The sequence below is a fragment of the Lipotes vexillifer genome, unplaced genomic scaffold (assembly GCF_000442215.2).
Source record: "Lipotes vexillifer unplaced genomic scaffold, Lipotes_vexillifer_v1.1 scaffold655, whole genome shotgun sequence".
Lineage (NCBI taxonomy): Eukaryota > Metazoa > Chordata > Mammalia > Artiodactyla > Lipotidae > Lipotes > Lipotes vexillifer.
In genome coordinates this window covers 2,712,816-2,725,095 of record NW_006788208.1, presented here as the reverse complement: position 1 = coordinate 2,725,095, position 12,280 = coordinate 2,712,816, and the positions used below count along the sequence as shown (strand labels likewise).

The 12,280-nt window shown below is 42.8% G+C and overlaps 1 protein-coding gene across 3 annotated transcripts in view; it reads right to left on the bottom strand.

Annotated features, from left to right (window-relative positions):
- Window positions 1-2,442: 2,442 nt before the first annotated feature.
- The window catches only part of TMTC4 (transmembrane O-mannosyltransferase targeting cadherins 4), a 62,776-nt gene continuing 52,938 nt past the window's right edge, over window positions 2,443-12,280 (bottom strand). For all 3 annotated transcript variants that reach the window (XM_007461530.1, XM_007461531.1, XM_007461529.1), the window contains 4 exons: window positions 11,839-11,953; window positions 10,687-10,799; window positions 5,550-5,619; window positions 2,443-3,675 (listed from right to left, as the gene is read on the bottom strand). In XM_007461530.1, the coding sequence (XP_007461592.1) occupies window positions 3,527-3,675; window positions 5,550-5,619; window positions 10,687-10,799; window positions 11,839-11,953 (447 nt within the window). In that variant the 3' untranslated portion in view covers window positions 2,443-3,526. The remainder of the gene's footprint in view (window positions 3,676-5,549; window positions 5,620-10,686; window positions 10,800-11,838; window positions 11,954-12,280) is intronic.

The window sequence follows — 12,280 nt, the reverse complement described above, 5'->3', positions numbered from 1 at the left end:
ATGAAATGATGCGTCTCTTCCCCTTACAGACCCACGTCCTATCCATCACCAATTGATTCCTATGTATTTCTCAGGTCAGTCCACATTTCATCAACTTGATGGCCTCTTGTCTACACCAAGCCACCTTCATCTCTACCCTGGATACGTGCAATGGTCTCTTTACTGATCTGCTCACGTCTTCTTTGCCTCCCGCCAATTCCTTCCCCACCAACAGCCAAAATGATCTTTTCAAAACATAGATCTGATAATTTCCTTCGTTTTGAATCCTCCCATGGTTTAAGGTAAAGACCGTGTGGTCTGCAAACCCTGGCATAGTCTGGACCTCGTCACCTTTACCAACTCCACCAAGCACCCCTCCCCCTCTCCCTTGGACTTTGTTCACCAAATACTTTACCTTTCTCACCACAGGCCCTTTGCATATGCTGTTTCTTCTTTGTGTGCAGTCCAGGTTTTCTCAACATCAGCACTACTGGCATTTGGAGCCAGATCATTCTTTTTTGTAGGGGGTTGTCCTGTGCTTTGTAAGGTGTAAGGTGCACAGTAGCATCTTCCCACCCCCATCAGTTGTGTCAGCCAAAAACATCTCCAGGCATTGCCAACTGTCCCCTGAGGGTCAAAATCTCCCCTGTTGAGCCACTGGCCTAGAGTGATCTTCCTCTCTGCTTATCAAATCTCAGTTCAAAAGTCACCTTCTCAGGGAACCCTTTCCTGACTCTTCAGTCTCCCGCTTCAGTTATTAATTATATGACTGACAATTACTGTTTCTCACTGCACTGTCTGCTGCCTGAGGGCCAGGGGCCATGTCCACTTCCCTCATCACTGTATTCCCAGTGCCTGGGAGAGTATCTGCCACTTAATATTTGTTGAATGAGGGAATGAATGCATTTAAGGTCAAACCTATCTGATGCAAAATCTACACCTTCCTCCAAAAGTCTAGTCTATCATTTATTGAGGCAAGTACTGAGCCAAGTACCTCATTACTGAGAGGGCGGTCTTATGTCTTATCCTGTCCATTTTACAGATGGGAAACTGGAACTTATGCAATACTAAATGACCTGCCAATGACATCAAAGCACTAGAGCCAAGACCCAAATCTATGTTTTCTCACCCCAAAGTCCAAGCTGATAGGTGTGAATGTGAACACAGACGTCCAATGCTTTGCTGTGGGGCTTGGTCTTCTATTCTGTATGATATTTAAAACTCAGTAATTTGAAATAAAATGTAAAGACCATGCTTAAGAAATGTGATAGAATCAGAACCCCAAAGAGCCCTGTGAAGGCATAGTAGGCTACATCTATAGGGTAGAATTTTTAAGAAATGTAAGAATGCATCTAAACAGGGAAGAAATGTAGCAGATAAACAAACAAAAAATAACCTCAAACCACATTCCAGGGGTTCGTGATGTTCGCTATCAGGGAGGTGAAGGATGATTCTGACTCTCAGATTTCCCAAAATGGCAACAACCCCTATGTTTGTTCTGACACCCCACCCCAAACCCAATCCCCTACTGTGATTAGCAACAAAAACAAAGTTTAGAAAAAAATACCAAATAAGAGGGGAACTGGGAGACAGATTTCCACTTCAGTCTTGTTAGAAAGGAAACCCAAGAAATAAATTACAGGGTGGCTGCCTTAAGATGGAAAAAAGAAGGAAGAAAAGAGGAACCGCATGGCGTACTTCCAAAATCGGCTGAGATAAAAGACTCCCTGAAATATCAGTCAAATGAATGACTGTTTTCTCTGGACAGAAGGCAGCTGTGATGGAAATCCTGAGATGGAGCAGTGAAAGCTAAGGGGATTCATTCTGTAGGCAGGGGTCCCAGATTTGCATGTCTTGATTTGACACTCAACTTTTAGTATCAGCACAAAAAGAAAAAAAAAAATCCTAAAGGAGCTTTTACCAGAAATATTTTTTTCTTTATTCTCAAAAGATAAGCACTGTTTCAAGGAGAGAAATTTGCTTAAATAAAAAAAAGTCAACAAGCATATAGTACCTCTATTATCTGCCAAGCTAAGTGCTACAGGAACGTAAATAAGAACAAGGCAGCTCCTGCCCCTAAGAGCTCTATAAATTGTTACTGTTGTTTGGGGACCATTTCTGTAATGTTTGAAACACAGCACTTTCTTTTCTGAAGTATCTCAACCACTGTAGGTTACAATTACTGATTTACAACTCTACGCAGGTCTGCCCCCGGCCCCCCACAAAGTGAGTGTAGAAAATCAAATTCATCTCCATGTGGGATCTATTCAGCCCATATTTTAGAACCTGGAGGACTCCACAGTGCGATTCTATTAAATGGTCCCTAAAACCAAATAGAAGCCACATTCTAGAAAGGATGAATCAGTCACTTTGATTTCATTTTAACGCAAAGAGGACGGAGTCAAATAATTTGAAAATCATCTTAATAGATGATTAATAGGAGGCACTATGACACTTGTATACGGTTTCTGTAATAATTTTACTGCATAAGAAATGACAGAGATTGCATAAATCATTAGGTCAACAGCATATGTAGGAGGATAAAACAAAATGAACATGATTATTCTGACCCAATAAAACAGGATAGTCCAATTCTTAAAAATATCACAAACTCCCCAAATGTGGTTCCTTTTGGGAGAAAATTTACCTCTTGCATTTTTTGGGTATAGTAATGACTATGGTTCCATGAAAGGAAATAGAAAACTGATTTCCAGTCAAAAAACAAAAAAACAACTTACATAGAGGTGTGTAGCCCTCTTAATACTGGATGTAACAAAAATAAAGACATCAGGCTGCCTGCTTTTGCCTAAAGCATGGCTTTAATTTTCTATTAATAGTGACAGTTTATGTAGGATACTACATAATTTCCTATGTTATGAAACAGCACAAGTTGAAGAATCCAAAAAATATTGCAGGAGTGAATTTCTTCCTACGGGAAAAGTGTAGATACACTAGATGTTAAAATTTCCATTCTTCATTCAATTATTTGCCCCATTCAAAAAAAAATACAAATAAATATTTCCTTACAAATGATGTTCATAGCACATTGTTTGGAAAAAAAAAAGATTAAAAAAAATCTTAATTTACTCTTTCTTGTCTTTAAATAAAAATTCTAATATACAGACACATTAGATATTTATATAAATTGTAGGAGTCAGTTTGTCATTTCTTGTTCACAATCCATGTTTAATAATATGAGTCTTTACAACAACACGACTCACATCCCAAATGCAGGTTTAATTCTGCTGCAAGTCGATCAAGATAATTTTTTTCTGTTTTTCTTTTTAATTAAAAAAGACTTCATCCTTGGAATTTTAGAATTTATGTTTGAGTTGTCTGAAAAAATACAATTTCAATGCAAAAACCACATCAAGCATTCAAGAGTATATTGCTGGTGCTGTAGTCTTTTTGCATGTCTGTTTTCATAGAAAAAAATGATAAAATAAACAACATGTAAGACTTTTAAATGGTTAAATGTAAGCACATGATATTAATGATCTGCCTCATGCACACACACACACAAACTCAAAAAATGAAGGAAAAAGGCTCAGACGTTTTTCTTTTGCATTTGTTCCAGCTTTCTTCTTAGAAGACCATAATTCTCCTTAGTTCCTGATGCCATTGGGTCAAGCCGCAGAGAGATCTCATAGTGTTTTTTGGCCAAGTCTAGATGTCCCCAACGATGATAAAGCACAGCTGAAATAGCAAGAGATCAATTTCATTGGAAATGCTTCTGAATAACTTGTGGTATTCCCAACCACTTGTACAAAGAAATATTACAGAACCTCTGCAAGCAGTTTTCAAAAATCATTGTTTAAAACAATATTGTTTGTACTGCCAACTTTATTTATTGTAATCACACTCCCTGGTGAATGTCTGTTTAACCACCCCCAGTTACTCCCAGGGTTCTTCATATCATTAGGCGTGATCCATCTCCCTACAGCAACATTGTTACATAAAGAAGCAAAAGGAAGAGTACACTAAGTTTCTTGATGCTGCCAGGAAATTTCCCGAAAGCCAGGCTGCACAGGGCTGGGCTCCAGCACTGCTTAGCGCTCTGACCATGTAGAAGACCAGCCATTTACTTTAACAAAGCGTCTCCTATACCTTTTGGCAAAATAATAGCTTGTTTGTTGCCAGCTGGAATTCAGGGCTCTAACATCAAGATCTGACCATAAAATGATGGTTAAAGAAATCTACTTTTTTTTTTTTTTTTTGGCTGCGTCGGGTCTTAGCTGCGGCACGCGGGATCTTCGTTGAGGCACGTGGGATCTTTCATTGCGATGTGTGGGCTTCTCTCTAGTTGTGGCGTGCGCGTTCTCTCTCCTCTAGTTGTGGCGTGCAGGCTCCAGGACCTGTGGGCTTTGTAGTTGTGGCGCACGGGTTCCAGAGCGCGTGGGCTCTAGTTGAGGCGCGCGAGCTCAGTAGTTGTGGGGTGCAGGCCTAGTTGCCCCACGGCATGTGGGATCCTAGTTCCCTGACCAGGGATCGAGCCAGAGTCCCCTGCAAAGAAATTTTTTTTTTTTTTTTTTTTTTGGCTGCGTCGGGTCTTAGCTGCGGCACGCGGGATCTTCGTTGAGGCACGTGGGATCTTTCATTGCGATGTGTGGGCTTCTCTCTAGTTGTGGCGTGCGCGTTCTCTCTCCTCTAGTTGTGGCGTGCAGGCTCCAGGACCTGTGGGCTTTGTAGTTGTGGCGCACGGGTTCCAGAGCGCGTGGGCTCTAGTTGAGGCGCGCGAGCTCAGTAGTTGTGGGGTGCAGGCCTAGTTGCCCCACGGCATGTGGGATCCTAGTTCCCTGACCAGGGATCGAGCCAGAGTCCCCTGCATTGTAAGGCAGATTCTTTACCACTGGACCACATGGGAAGTCCCAAGAAATCTACTCATTAGAATGGTAAGCCTCTGACTATTACAATGATTCTCTAAGTAAAACTATCTTTCTATGTGGGCAGTACAGCAACCACTGATGCTTCATCACTTTTCCAAGGGGAAGCTACGGAGTCTCTATAGGGAAGAGATCTGGTGAAAAAATTCTTACGTGACTGAGCCTTCCAAACATCAACATGCTATGTTCTAAAAATCTAAATTATTGAGATGCAAAAATGAAAGAAAGGAATTCTAGGGAATAAGTCATTGTGAATGCATTCTTAGCCAAGACACAGAACAGAAGAATGCAGGGAAGACCAGGCTAGATAAGGAAGGTCCACTACAGAAGAAGCAAAAGGACACATGTCAGACTGCAAACTTCCAAAGTACTTCTCAGTTTAACTATCTAGGGCTCTTCACTCAAAGAAAGAAAATCTGAGTTTTAACATCAGAAGGCGATTAACTAGTGGGGGATTTTAGGAGTTGTTCTGATCATGCAATTAAGATTTGTAAATATGACTGTTATTTAGCTACCTTATTAATGTGATAATTTCCTTAAAATGCCATATTTTAGAACCAGATTATAAAGGCCAATACAGGTTAGGTTTGAATAACAACTCTCCCAACAGTGATTTTACAGAAATGCACCTGTTTCATTAAAATTACACAGAATTTCGATATGATTCAAATTGAAAAATCTCCTTACCCAAATTGCCATGGTAACTTGCAGTATTTGGATGAGCTTTAATTGCTCTGAGGAATAAAGCTTCAGATTCCTAAAAAACGAAATACATAAAAAATAAGTTACTCCACACGATGCAAAAGTTTTATGCAGTTTTATCGCCTATGGGTTTCAAACTTTGAACGTGCTTGTTTTGCTCCACCAAATCCTTCTTCTGGAAACATCTGGGAGGCCCAGCAGGGCCACACCCTGTTGAGAAGAGGCTCGGAAGGATGATCTTTTGGGGCAGTGTGTGACTGGGCAAAGGTGACAGGGCAGTAGTCAGGGGATGGTGGCCGCAAAGAGGATGGATATGCTAATGACTCTGCCACCTGCCTCCCTGAAGCGGTGGGAATTCTGCTACTTTAAGCAAGTAGCTCAGTTCAGGGTGCAGGGCAGGATGAGCAAAGGTCAAGCAGGAAAGTGCTGGGCTGCTAAGGACACCCACACAAATGTCATTTCTGGTCAGCATCGATGAGCTCATTTCTAAGATTCTCAAGGTAGGAGGTGGAGTCTGTTTAACCTCCCCTAAGAACGCACACCCCCTCAACGACCCAGAAGCAGCCCATTCAGCTGGAGGAAATGAGCAGAGAGAATGAGGGAGAAACAGCCACCTGTCACCTCAGCCACTGCAGGACCATACGCGAGTGTGACCAAATGCCCCTGAAGTGCGGAACCGATTCTCGGAGAGACTTGCATTTCCCCCATACAGTATTCACTTCCAACCCAGCCAGAGAAACACGGCCAAGTGTTTTCTCGCCTGCTCATCGTGGGACCATGGCCGACTGCATGGCCCCTTTTTACCATAATGTTGAAAAATAAAGATGCCTCATTGCTCTCAGCGACAGCTGCCGGGGGTGACTATCACACCATCTACATTCGTGTCACTAAAGGGCCGCTCATGCTTTAATCAGGGTCACAGGCTCAGCTTCAACAACCAAGGCTGGGGGTTTGGGGATCTGTGCCCTACATGAGCTTCTCCCAGGGGGCCTCCCATATCCAGGATCACATGTTTTATAAAGTGCAGGGAGACCCGTTTCCTTTGCCTTGTGCTGGCTGGGCAAACATCTCTGACACCACCCTTTAGACAGAGCTGGCAGAGAAAAATCTGTATTTTAGAAATGTGGTCTGTGAGGGAATGAATGAAGATGTCAGGATTACACGCAGGATGTCAGCAAATGTCACTCTCAGAACTCAGCTCAAAGTCAGGGTCTACATTCCGAGTTTCAGGAGAGAAAACTCCTTCAAGGAAGTCTAAGTTTTCCTGCTATGTTAGGTATGCTGGAAACAAATTGAAAGCAATGCAAACAAACAAAAAAATCAAATGGATTGTGTAGATCTGTAGCTGTGCTCTTTCTGATGATTTTCAAATGTTTCCATTTAAAACCTCAAATATAAGAAATGGAAAGGCTGGGGAACCTCAATCTACTTTAAAATGCTCCTCCACATGCAAAGGAAGCAGTGTTATCTGGAGACGACACATGTAGAGATAAAAGGCAAGTTAGGAGTTCTCTAGGGGATGCTAGATTCACTTTTTGATTCATTTAACTCATTTCTCAAGCGCCCGCAAGTGCGGACATCGTTCAGGACGATGTGCAGTCAGAGTCAGGTTTGGAGGATGTAGTGGGGTTTAGGAGAGTGGGCAATGGCGCGGGGGTGAGGGCTTATAGCCTGTCTAGGGGCTGTAGGTCTGGGCAAGGCAAGGCTGGTGGGAAGGAGTGGGTATGAGGATCAGGGAGGTAATAGGGGAAGGAAAAAAGGACTCAAAGTTTCCAAGCCTGGAGACTTCCCTGGCGGTCCAGTGGTTAAGACTCCGTGCTTCCAATGCTGGAGGCACGGGTTCGATCCCTGATCAGGGAACTAAGATCCCATATGCCTCAAAGCGTGGCCAAAAAAAAAAAAAGTTTCCAAGCCTGGAAGACAGAAAAACAATGGCACATTGAAAAAAGAAGGGGCATCAGGAGGAAGAGTGGGTTTGTGAGGCACCGTGAGTGTGGGTTAGACATGCTCCATTTTGGGTAACATTGGGACTGGAGGCCTCGTTAGAACACGAATGCCCGCAGGTATTCAAAGCCCATGAAATGTTCATCTATTAAATCAGGCTTTTTAATGGCCCTGTTCTGGGAAGCGATGAAGTATTCATAAACTGATCTTCTGTGGAGGTTCAAGGATGCTTCGAGACCCAAGTAATGAGCTGACTTATGCCAAGGAACAAATAAATAAACTCATGTTTAAAATCAGGGATTGTTTTTGCTCAACAGACAGGTAAAATAACATATTACTTTCTAAAGTGTGTTAGACAAAATGTGTATGACCAAGGTTTAGGGTAACACCAGGGACAGAGCAAGGCCTTCTTGCAAAGGAGCAAGTGAGGGTCTTTCTGTCTAGGCGGCAAGGACTGGGCAGTCGGAGGTCATTTCAGCCATGCTGGCCGCCAGGGTTGCAGCATCATCTCAGCACATCCTTAAACCCGCGTCTATTCTCCCAGACAGGCTTTCACAAGGAACACCCTGCAGACCACTCTGGCTGGGAAGGGAATGTGGGTGGTCCAACGTGAAGTTGAAACCACCAGTCACATAGCAAAAATAGCTCCCTCTTCAATTCACCTTCCTTTCTTCCAGTTCAGCTGAGACAAAGTCTCCGTTTGGTGGTGGTTTGGGGTCACCCCCCAACACCTTCCAATCTCCCTTTGAGGCTAACTGAGGGTTCACACTCAGGCTCAGAGCCTGAACCAGTAGTAGTATCTACCTGAGATTTAGTAAAATTATTCTATTTTCAGTTACCTTATATTTCTAGTAAAGATAGCATGTTTCCACTTTAATTACCATTTGTGTTTAAAATCTATTTAAAGAAATATATCAAGTGAATAATAAGTAGTATCTAGATGTGGCCAAAAAAAAAAATTCATAAGGGCATGACATAAATATCTGGAGTTGGGGAAACTGCTCTCTAGACGTAATCTGCTCTTAAACTACAGGGCCCGTGGAACAGGTGATGCAGAGAGAGAATCAGCACGAGAGGCAATGTTCACCACTGGAAAACATCACTTTTGGAAATTAAACGGCAATAGGCATTATAAATGCTAATGGATTTTCATGATCCTTCGAGTTTCATTCAATAATCACTAGACTAAAATTACTGCTGTGTATGGATACATGTATACAATGTTTCATAGTTATAAATTACCTTCTTGTGCATTTCTTTCTTAGCACCATCTCCATCTTACAGAAAAATAAACTGAGGAGTGGTTAAGTGATGGCTCTTGGGTAAAAGGGCTGCTCGGATTAAAAAGGTGCCCCATAATCACCTGGATGTAATGAGAATGCTCACATCGAAGTCTCAAAATAGATTCCGGAAGCCTGAACGTTTCAGAACCGAACGTGGGATGTGTTCCATCATTTCACAATGGTGCACTGGGCACTTACAAAATGCCCAGTGGTTGGAGAGGGGTGGAGCGGCAATGGAGACATGAAAATGGGACTTAAGACTCCGGCCTCAAGGAGCCTCCAGGCTCACTAAGGACACTGACCAGGAGTTAGTGATAATCTACAACAGCAAATGCCTAGGTGGAAAGGGAGGTGCACAGACCACAGACACCTGTCCTGATGGGGACGGTGGCCCAGCTGCAAGCTCTGCTTGCCCCACCCCTGCAAGTCACCACCACGTCACCTCTTCGTCCAAGCGTCCCCGCCCAGTGCCCAAAGTTCAGTTCCTTATTTCAGATTTCATCCTCTGTTTTCCTATCTTAGGTTCAGCACCCTGGCCTAGACAGTTAGGATGCAAAATGTGTAGAGAAACAGGAAACCATTTCTCCATTCTGCTTTATGGAGTATTTTCTACTTTATCTGGGGGGAAAAAAAACACAAAACACCACTGTGAACTGGAACCCAAATCAACCCCAGGTTCTGTCACCTTACTAGGAATTCCAGTTTATAAGCTGTGGGATGATAGAAAAATCAGCACATGATCACATAAGCTGCATCTCAAAGATGGTGACTGGACACTCCCACCCCGTCCCAGGCTGACAGATGGCTGGAAAGTCATTAGAAAGGAACCCACACACCTCACCTCCCTCTCCCCTACACAAGTACATCTGTAAAAAATAAAACGAAACCCCTCAAAAGGTTATCTGGGGGCAAAATCTAGAAATTCAAAAATGTATTCTGATGCTATTAAACTCCCTGATTATTCAATTCAAAAAGGATAGAAATGCATGAGACATCCTACTACTGTATTGTTACAGAAAATTATACTGATAATGATATCTAATGAGCCAAACAGGAGAAGTATGAATTAATCACTGCTATTAGGCCGAGTGTGATCAAAATCAGATACGGCCCCTGATTCAAGAAGGAAATATTTCTCTCATGAACGGACGGACACTGCTTCTAAAAGTGTGTTTTCTGTAACATCTGTGCTAGGAAGCCGGGATGCTGATTGGAATGCATACTCCCTGACCTTACCCAATGGAGCCATGGGGAGAAATACGGGCATCTGTATTCTCACGGGCTCCCTTGATGGTTCTGATACACAAAACTAAAATCTGAGATCAGTGCTATTAGGAACAGAGTCCCCTTCAATATCCAGGGAGTTACGTGCCTTCTGATTCAAGGTCTACTCCTGGCCCACCCTGGGACCCCAGTTAGTTAGAGGCCTGATGCAATATCTTGTGGTTTTCGTTGGTCAGAAACTTCTAGGGCTTTGCAGATGACCTGTAACTTCCTGTAGGTGAGGGAAAACCTGGAAGCAGCGAGAACCCATCCTATATTCTCCACGGGCTGGTACCGCACACGGGTGCAGAAGAGGACGAGCCCCAGCACCAGGGACAGAATCATAGCTCCATGCCAGGAGCTGGGGCATCTGCTAGGATTTTTTTGGCTTCTCCTCACCTCCCACGTTTGAGCAATGCTGGTGAATTCTGACCAGAAAGCATGTGGAGTCTGAGTCCACAACTTCATCTCTTGCGCAGCTTCTCAAAGCAAACTGACTGAGCCACACTGGTACGCAGCTAGCTACCACTAGCTGGGCCCAATTCTGAATTTAACTGGGCAGACGTTACATCGATGGCTCCTGTCAGATGCTGGCATTCACTGCAAGAGATCACGGCCTGCAGTTCACACACCTTGTATTTCTGGGACTTTCCCAGCACGTTTGCCAAGGAGAACATCAGAGAGTGGTCATTAGGTATTAATTCCAGTGCCTCTCTTCCAACAGCTTCGGCTTGGGCTAAATTACCTGTGAATGAACAATGGAAAACTTAAAAAACACGTTCGCATTGTATTAGTATTTTAGTCTCTCTCTCTAATTAACAGGGCTTATGTGCATTATGTACAATGATTGTGAATAAACTACTTAAGAAGATCAATGTAGAACACGTAACACACACACACATACACAACACTCAACACACATACACAACCTATCAGTTGCAAAGCCACTGCAGCCCAGCACAATTCTGACATACCAACAGCTTTTGATTAAATTCTGTCAAAGCATGTAAAATCTAATTTTAATTTCCCCCAGATACCAGTTATACCCAAGTCGGAGAAAACAAGTCTGCAGAATAAGAATATCACAGCAACAGTTTAATAACTGAATGTTTACAGTATTGAAGCTCACATTCTACACTTTCATTAGGAACAAGATGTGTATCTCCCTCCACACTGAGTAGATGGCTTATTAGCTTTAAATTCTGCCAAATGAAAACTACCATTTCCTATGGGATGGCTGGAGTTTTAAAAGTAGGGGAACAGAGAAACTTCTAATTGATTGAGTCTTGCACGGGCTAAGAAACCAGGTCACCAAATTTATTACCATTATATCAAAAATAAGAATCTCTGAGTGTAGGTTTGAGAGCACCTCCTTTGAGTACCATCCATGAACTTTAGAGCATGGACCTAGCACCATCCATTTCATAAGCCCAGAAATGGATGGTACCTGCTCCAGGTACCTCCAGCATCCTAGATGATGGCCATTGCCAGATGACAGGCTTCAGGAGAAATGAGATGTTAGTGCACACCTGCCCCCATTACTCAACACCAACTCTAAGCGAAGTGTCACCTTCCCAAACATTCATATTGCAATATGTCAAAGGAAACTCCATATTCTAGAAGTACACACATATTTGTCATGTAAAATATCGAACCCCATATTAATTAAAAAAAAAACAAACAAAACTCTAACACACACTAGGAAAAAAAAAAAAGCACAAGCATCTGTTTCCTAATTATCCAACGGCACTATACTGTGGACTGACTGAATCGCTTCTCCACACCTGTGTTATCAAGGAGGATGACCATGTTGTTCCAGGCCAGGCTGTGCTCTGGCTTCAGCACGGTAGCATTCCTCCACGCGTTCAGCGCATCAACGTGACGATTTAGGTCTGCATACTGAACAGAAAGCAGGGACACCCCCAATCAATATTCCAGTTCTTTTTTGTGCTTTCTTTCTCCAAGATATAACCATACCAAACCCCAAACCAAACCGAACCGAACTTGTATTTATCGAGCTTCTAATTTTTCATATTAACTCATTTAGCCTCCAAACAATCTCAGTGAAGGAGAGAACTATCCCTGTCTTACAGATGAAGTAAATAACTGAGGCACAGAGAAAGGAAGTAACGTGCCCAAAGTGCCATATCTAGAAATGGGAGAGCAGGGACTGAGACTAGGTGGTCTAGCTCCTGAGCCTACAACCTTTTTTTTTTTTTTTTTTTT